The 8,848-nt window shown below is 34.2% G+C and overlaps 1 protein-coding gene and 1 long non-coding RNA gene across 2 annotated transcripts; one reads left to right on the plus strand and one right to left on the minus strand.

Moving 5' to 3' along the window:
- The first annotated feature begins 3,234 nt into the window (after positions 1 to 3,234).
- LOC120115031 lies at positions 3,235 to 3,624 on the plus strand. The gene is made up of 3 exons (XR_005515447.1): positions 3,235 to 3,297; positions 3,415 to 3,465; positions 3,548 to 3,624. It is a non-coding gene; the product is annotated as an uncharacterized LOC120115031 (long non-coding RNA).
- Positions 3,625 to 4,115: 491 nt separating this feature from the next.
- Positions 4,116 to 7,663, minus strand: LOC120115010 (beta-glucuronosyltransferase GlcAT14A-like). The gene is made up of 4 exons (XM_039135786.1): positions 7,010 to 7,663; positions 6,835 to 6,910; positions 6,352 to 6,467; positions 4,116 to 4,855 (listed from the first exon to the last, which is right to left on the minus strand). The coding sequence occupies exons 1-4, from the start codon at positions 7,608 to 7,610 to the stop codon at positions 4,344 to 4,346; spliced, it is 1,305 nt and encodes a 434-aa protein (XP_038991717.1). The 5' UTR covers positions 7,611 to 7,663; the 3' UTR covers positions 4,116 to 4,343.
- Between the last annotated feature and the right edge of the window lie 1,185 nt (positions 7,664 to 8,848).

The following is an 8,848-nucleotide window of genomic DNA, read 5'->3' on the forward strand; positions in this document are numbered from 1 at the left end:
CAGGAAAAGGATGTGGAAGGTGGGAATGGAAAACCCTTTTTTTTTTAATTTATCATTATTTATATTAAAATAATATATATATATATATATGGGGTAAAATATAAAAATATCGTCTAACTATATGATATTGTTTTGTTGAGTCTGTTGGCTATTAAAAGTTTTAAAATGGTTGACTAAAATCTCAAACTATTATCATATCTTAACCGGCATATTAATGTTTAGTTAAGACGACTGTTGATTTTTAATAGAAAAAGAAGAGTTTGGAATATATGAATAGTTGAGTGATCTTTTTATAACTTTTAATAGTCGAGTTGCTTAATAAAACAACACCCTATAGTTAAAAGATCGTTTTATAATTTTTAATAATCAAATGACTCAACAAAATAATTATCGATAAATTAGAGATCGTCAATGTACTTTACCCTATAGTATAATATAATTGTATATTTATTTTGTGTTTATGTGATGTTTTGATTCCACGATAAAAGGTGGTAGGTAAAGCTCAAGTGGGATTGGCTTTATCTGTTAGAGCTTATTAGTTAGGGGAAAATGATTTGTTGGGGCCACACAGCATTATCCCATGCCTCAACAAATATGGTTCAACTCCCTCCACCACCACCCTACAACTCGAATTGACCATGAACCCTGAACTCTAATTAATCATTAACTTTAAATTCTAAACTTTAAACCTTAAATTTATAATTTGAATTGACTCGAATCACATCGAACTCATACAGTTGAGGTCACATCTCATTATTTTGAGTCTCAACAAATATGGTTCAATTCCTGTTGGTCTCAGAACTCGAATTGATCCGATCTAGATCAATTCGACCTAAACCTCATTTGTCACATCCTATAGACTTTGATCTGGTTTGGTTTGTCAGCATGGTATCATATGATTCCCTAGAGATGAAGATATAGTAATCGTTTAAATGAAGAAATCTGACTTTGCCACGTTTCTACATGCGATTTCCCAGAAGATTAATCAAATAATATAATGAATGCATGTTTAATGCCAGAAATCATCTGCCAGGTGCCAACAGATCATCTGCTAAACCACCTGGATGTGATGATGCTGAATGAATGGACCATTTCACCCAACTTTAGAATATGTTGCATTTACAGCCATCACCCAATTAAGAGTTGGATGGCTGTAAATGCAACATATTCTAAAGTTGGGTGAAATGGTCCATCCATTCAGCATCATCACATCCACGGATCAGTTTACCTCGGTAGTTAAAGAATCATTATTATTCTTAGATGTCATGGGTTCGAACACCATCGACTATAAGAGTGATTGAGCGTTCATTGTCAAATGGTTGAGAGTAACATAAAACAGATATTATTTTGTAATAACTACTAAAATAACACCTATTATAGCCGTAATCATAATAAATGCAACGGAACTTAATATGTGATCACAACCACAACTTAAATCCCTAATAAGATACTTTATATGTATATATATTATCCTAAATCGATGATGATCCAATATGATATTTCACTCGATCTGACTTATCATAGATCCGAATCAAATTCAAATTAGATTTAATCATGAATCAAACCTACACCAATGCGGCAAAGCAAAGCAACCATAATTGGAAACAGTCAGTTTATGATGATGAAAGGCAGTAGGATTAAAAAGTAAATCACTTCTCTTTGCTCATCAGCTGTCAAAGCTCCAACCTGCATGCACTTAAAAGCATTAGATAAGGAACATTCAACATGCATCCAAAAATGATTGTTGCAGTCACACAGCTAAGCTTGACGATAAACCATCCATGATAACCAAAACACAAAAAAGTCAAATGACTTTACAACCCCCTGTAACACAAATTTCCTCCCTATATTTATTATGGTGATGTTAGCAGGGAAGACTTCAATGAACACTCACATTTCACATACATGCCTGATCTCCAAAAGCAAGAATCATTCAAAGCAAAAAGTTTGGAAAGTGGACAAAATAGGGTAGAAAGAATGCCACAGGCAAAGGGGTATACGTGTCTTAAGTTGATGTGATGTGGAAGAGTCGACATTGTGGACGTCAGCTTAAAGAAAATGTAGCAATCAGCATAACTTAAAACCACTGTAAAGATGCAGCAATATGGCCATTAATACTTACTGTAAAAGATATAAATTCCATCCGATCAAAGGGATTTTCCACGTTGTACTTTCTTTGACAGCCCCATGCAACCTGTAAATAAATGGATTAAGAAACAAATTATAAGTTCTATGGAATATATAATAATGCGTATATCGGTGTAAATCCCTCAGCAAATGAAGTGGAACTGCATACAGCAACACAAAGAATCCTTTTAAAGAAAGAGAGGTACTGCTTTGATTAGTTTAAAGTGTAAATCAACTTGACAACCACAATGATGCCGGCCAAACAAAGTCCATCCATTCAATGGTACAGAAAGGGCCAAATGCTACTGAACTCAATATTTGATAAATAAATCGGTGTAAATTGTGATATAAAGTAAAGAGCTGCAAACATATATGCATCAGTTTTCCAACTCAAGTTCTATCATATTTAGGCTGGAAGTTCTGCAATAAGGAATCAAACAGGTGAAATGTTCAATACAAGTTAGAAAAACCTTCATAAAAATGCTCAACCGAGCTTTTAGTCCTATGCGTTGGGAATTCTTTAATCAAATTGCTTATTTGGCTTCAAATAATAACTCTCCAAAGAGCAGGACTAGAAAATAATACCTCTGAATCCAATCCATAGCCCATTTAGCCTTCTTACCAGTACGAGTCTAATACTAAATTTCTCCATGTTTCTGGGTGGTCCGTAAAGGATTATGTTCACATGCTTTTGTCCAAAAATGTGCCGGATATATGTACGTCAAGCGAAACATGCACCAATACTGTTTCCTTTAGCCTGAGATGTTCCTTAATGAATTTCAGCCTATCCATTGTTATGGTATATCTATCATAAACTTTCTGATGAACACATTATGCTTTTATTCTTCTGTAGCCTTGCCAATAGGAGAATATGCAGCAATAGCTCTTCTGATGTTCTTTGGCTTAAAGTCCATGAAAGATGCATGGGACCTTCCACCAGCAGTTGCAAAGAAAGGTACTGAGAGAGGCCCCGAACCTGATGAGTTTGTCGAAGCCGAGGAACTCGTGAAAGAACAGGTAATCAGTTGGTTTAACGTGTCTTATTTTATCACAAGAAAAAGGAGGGGGGGGGGAAGTTAATAGACTTACTTTTACTTTATGCAGACATCAAAAAAAGTCTCGAATCCACTTGAAATTCTCTGGAAGTCGTTCAGCCTTGTATTCTTTGCCGTAAGCATCTCATTATCCTATTTAAAAGCAAAATTATCATCCATAAAAGACGATATCGGCTGTTCTTTTTGGTTGCTTTCAATTACTCTCAATGAATAACGTCACGATAATTCCCAGGAATGGGGAGACAGATCAATGCTTGCAGCAATCGCACTCGGTGCTGCACAGGTGCAACTTTGCTAACTTCATTCCTCATTTTATACAGGAATTAATTCGCAATGGTTAAATAGTTGTTGCTACTGTCTAACAGTCACAGTGGGGTGTGGCAAGTGGAGCCATCGCTGGACACCTACTTGCGACATCGATTGCAATTGTTGGAAGAGCATTTCTTGCTAACTATATTTCTGAGAAGCTGGTAAGACTGAATATTTGTCTTTTGCTAGTACTACTCGTAGTATGACATATCCAGATACCTGTTTTTCGACTTACCATATAATCACCGTGTGCTAGATCAGGTTGGTTATTTGGGCAGAGTGCTCCATCAGGTTGGTTATTTGGGCGGAGTGCTCTTTCTCGTTTTTGCCGTGGCTACATTTTTTGGAGTTTTCTTATTGATTATACAGAGGAGCATATAGGGAGAGATGGGCAAGTTTCCGGCACAATCGGTGCCATGCACCTGCCCGGAAAATTGTTCCAGTGGGGCTATTAAGAGGCTGCCATGTTAGTTCTTAGAAGCATCCTTGCTACAATCGAAGAAGGGGTTATCATTATATTAGAACCATGTGATTCTTGTGTAGTTTTTAGGTAATATTGGAGCCATAATGGACATGTTTTTGCTACACTTCTCTCCTTTTATGTTCTCTGCATTAGACTTGGAATAAAAACTTTGAATATTTCATAGACACTACATTCCAAGCTGACAAACAAATTGTCAAGAGTTGAATAACAAATGAATCTTGATTTACTTTACAACCATCATGGTACAACTAGGTGCTCAATAAAAGTTTACTCCGAAAATATTGCGAAGACCGTGTTAAGAGAGATCAGCATCAATAACGTATTGATTCCTCAATTTCAAGCATCTTCATGTTGATTGATCCATTTGTTCATTCATCTACACATTGCTGGGATAGATACTTGTCGTCTGAAAGTAATTTGACCATTCGTTTTTCGAGCCTTTTTGCTCCTGGACCAGGCCTCAGGATATCGGCATCCCCCCAAACTGAACATGTGTCATTGCCCTCACCTAAGCACCATCCACCTGGTACAACTTCTCCAGGGCCGCGTTTCAAAATTTCTTGATCGATCCGATCAAGTACTGGACTGTTAAATTGGAACTGTGCTGCAAATGCAGCTCCACTCTGAATCATAGCATCAAATTCTTCAGGCTTCATAGGGGGAGGCTTCTTTGAAAAGGTTTTGTTGAAGGCTACATACTGTAGGTCATGGTTTATCACAGTGTTCTTGAACCGGTCAGAGTTACAGAGGATGGTAGGGAAATAATTGGCGTGGGAATAAAGCATATTGGCAAAATACATCAGCAAAGTCCTAGGAAGATTGTTGGTACCAAGGATGCAGGACTCAACGAAACTTCGGGTTAACATCGTAAATGATGAACCTGCAAAAGAATTGACCGCTAGTTTTAGGTCACGATTTTTTTTATAGTGCTTGGCAATGCAGGAAGAAAACTTTCTCAGCAAAAAATAAAAAAGATTTGAAATATCTTTGCATGATTGCAACAGTTATACATACATAGTTAATAAAGAAAATGATCCCCAGAAAGCTAACTGAAAATTAAAAAGCAATTGGCCGGACATCTATACTTGGTACAAGACGGAAACTAATTAAACTATTGGCACAATGAGGAACTTTAAGCTCTAGCATATGTTCGACATCGGCATTCCATCGATAGAGACATTCTCCTACAACATTCTCATAATATCTTTCACAATTTTTATCAACTCAGTTATGACTTACGAGGTGAGGTGATAGCAAAGCTTCCTTTTAAGGCAAAAAAGATCAATACTAGTTGTAACTAGCTCGTTCCTAGTAAATGCATGGAACCTATTTTTCTCCTCACTTTCTTTTAAGATTAGCCAAGCAAATTACAATTCAGAATTGGAAGTTTCAAACCACAAGGATGTCTTTGGATGTGACATGTAACATACTAACATCGACTAATCCAAAAGAACTGTAAGATTTAATGGCCAACGCTGATCAAAGGGGTAAATTGACGAATTTTCAAAGTATAAGGGCTTAATTGAGTGCAAAACATTAGTGAGTAAATAGCACACAAGACCATTCACCTGTGGATCCATCCTCATTCCTCACAATTCTGCAGATACAGACAAAACTGCCTAACTATATGCACTTAGCTCAGGTCACACTATAAAAATCAGGAGGCCTATGATTGAAGAGCAATCTAAATTCATATAAGAATAAGGAGATTCTGAACACATATGCTCTTGTTTCCTCTTCTTATTTTTAGTTAAATGCACTCAGTTGTATGTCGAATTGCTAACCGCAGTGTCAAAGTATGCTCCTCAACTTGCAAGAAGAATGAAAACAACTAGCTTATACCAGATGAATTGATGTTCGTTGCATCTCCTACAAGCCTATAATTAGATGAATACTTATAAGAACAGATGCAGGTGAAGTAAAAGTCGGTTTCAAACTGATTGGTCTAACAGAGTTGCATGCTCCAGATACGAAATTCTTATTGCACCTCTAAGAGGTAAAATAAAGATTCTGAACCTATGTAGTATAGTATCATGCACTCAATAATTCTAATTCCTTCAAGAAATAGCACAATGATGACAGCATTCACCCAAACTATGCAAACTTATGATCTTACAGAAATATATAAACCTATATATTTAAGCCCAATCCTTAATCAACTCCGCATTTGTAGGTCCACCACTCTAAAATTATGCTTTATTTTTTAGTTTATTGGTATCAGGAGCTACAGTAGTAAAGAATGCACTCAATATGCATACATTTCACATCTGCTCCAACGGTTAGCGATGCCGATCGTCCTTAAACACGATTAAAAGAATGATAAAAGGGGAAGTAACCAAAAGCTAAAACAAAAACAAGTCATACACAAACACATACCTGTAAACAACCTGAAAGCATTTGGCAATTCCCGCTTCTGAGTAGCATAAAATATCTCTTCCTTTTCCAAAAGATAAAGCCCCGTATCAACGATTATCGGCTTCAATCGCTTCGACCTTAATAAGTAAAAAACCGAATGCACAAAACTAATATTAGTCAACATTCACCTTAAATCACATCAATTCAATAAAAATAAACTGTTTAAAAAAAAGTAAACAGTTGGAACTGGTTGTTGCTTTTGCTACATTCACCTTAAATCACATCAATTCAATAAAAATAAACTGTTTAAAAAAAAGCAAACTGTTGGAACTGGTTGTTGCTTTTGCTATAGAGTTGATGTTATAGGCAGCAAAACAATAATTAGATTTTAAAAATTGAACAAATGAGTGAACTAAAACTACAATTCTGACAAAGAACCACATCACTTTTGCATCCAAACGTGCAATTTGCGAAAGTAGTGAAATAGAAATGAAGTTAACATACTCTTTCCAGCCAATGTAACTTGTGTGATTCACAAAGTTGAAATCTTTCGGCAAGTAAGACAAAATGTGAAGAAGATCTGCAAAATTCAACAAATACCCACAAAAGAAAATCAACCAAAAAACCAAAACCCAGCGACTCAAATCCAAAAAAGAAAAAGAAAAAAATCTTTAATTACCATCTTGAGTAGCAAGCGGGTAATCACCGGCATTGAGGGAGATAAACCAATCCCAATTAGAAGCTAACCGTAGCAAAATGGAGGCACCGTGAAGAGTAGAAGAGATTGAGGATGGCCCTCTCGGGTAAGCATAATCTGATTTCCCAATAACGTCGACGTTTTTGGCAGCTTTAAATATGGGTACTGTTTGTACCGTGATGGCCAATCGGTCACGCTCCGTCTGCGTAGCAGACAGATCAAGATGAAGGAGGTAATGGTTTTTCGGGTGATATGAAGCGAAGAGTAGCCGGAGAATCCGAGCCGCGTCGCCGGAGGAACCCGATATGAAGTAAGCAATGGAAGGAGGGGTGGGTGCGGAGGAGATCCCGGTTTGGGATATGGGTCGGTTCGGGAAGAGAGCAGAATCGGGTCGGGTTGCGATTAGGGCTCGGGAGGAGGTAGTGGAAGGGAGGGAGAGGATAAAGAGGAGGGAAAAGATGGCGGTGAATAATATTATGTAAAGAGTGGGTTTGGTGTTGTCTTTTGAGGTGGTGGTTGTCGCGGTGGCGTTAGAGGTATATGGAAGTGTCATCGGCGGCGGTTGGTGTTTGTTATTGTGCATGGTGGTGGTGGTGGTGCTGGAGAAGGAGGAGGTTTTTGAAATTAACAGGTGTTTTTTTCTGTGGGGGGGGGGGGTTAGATGGGTTAAGTTTATTATTTATCATTGTAAGAGAAAACAACTATGTTAAATTACACTCATAAAGTGAATTCAATCATAAAATAATAATAATTATTATTATTATTATTATTGAGATTTTAAGTTCGAATATCATAAATATTATATATAAATATTTAATTTTATATAATTAAAAATTATATTTAAATATATATTATTTTATATTTACTTTATATTAATAAAAAATGATAAAGTATATCAAATACTATCAATATATTATTTGATGTACATTACCCTAAAATAAATAAGTACGTTAAATAATGAGTTTGTTTCAAGATTTATTTTATGTTTTTTTAATTTAATATAATTTTTAATAATTATATGTAAGTATAAGATAATATTAACGTACATAAATTTGATATACATAATCTTTGAATTAAAAACTTTTAAAAAAATAATTTTTAATCACTAAAATTATTTTATTCCTATAATTTAATATAATTTTTATTATGATGTTATTTTTAAAATTGGTAAATTAAAAACTTTCAACCTTCAAATTGCTTGAACACCGAGGAGTACTCCAAAAGGTATGCTTCAAGATACTTGTGCACAAAGTAATTGGTTTTTAAAAAATAATTTCCTTATTTTTCAATATTTGGTTGACGAAAAACAGATGTTCAATGCAATTCATATTTTTGGTCAACTGAATTTTCTTTACATTTTATGAAAAATGACTTACATTCTGATTTTTCGTAAGTAATTTTATAAACTTTTCACTTTAAAGCATAAACACTCAAAATATTATTATTTTATATATTTAATAATAATAGATTATTTTAGTATCATTTTAATAAAAATACTAATTATTATATTATATTTATTGATAATTTTAATAATATTATGTTATATTTTTATTGTTATAATTACACTATTATAATATATAATATTTCACTTTTATTTTAATAATATATAATAAAATTAATAATATTTATTAGTTTCATGAAAATAATATTATTGAATTGTTTAATATTTAAAATATACTCCTTAAAATATAATATAATATTTTGATTTTAATATTAATATTATTAATATCTTATTAATATTATTTTTAATAAGTAATTAATATAATTAATAACATATTATTCTTATTTTCATAAATAAGTAATATAATTTATAATAATTTT

The sequence above is a fragment of the Hibiscus syriacus genome, unplaced genomic scaffold (genome assembly GCF_006381635.1).
Source record: "Hibiscus syriacus cultivar Baekdansim isolate YM2019G1 unplaced genomic scaffold, ASM638163v2 tig00110257_pilon, whole genome shotgun sequence".
Taxonomy (NCBI): Eukaryota; Viridiplantae; Streptophyta; class Magnoliopsida; order Malvales; family Malvaceae; genus Hibiscus; species Hibiscus syriacus.

Bases quoted from the DNA above. Each gene is read 5' to 3' on its own strand.
- LOC120115010 (XM_039135786.1), bottom strand. From the start codon at position 7,610: ATGCACAATAACAAACACCAACCGCCGCCGATGACACTTCCATATACC. The intron at 6,468-6,834 runs GTATGTTAACTT...TTACTTATTAAG, and splicing joins AGTTACATTGGCTGGAAAGA to GTCGAAGCGATTGAAGCCGA. The intron at 4,856-6,351 runs GTATGTGTTTGT...ATTCTTTTGCAG, and splicing joins TGCTTTCAGGTTGTTTACAG to GTTCATCATTTACGATGTTA.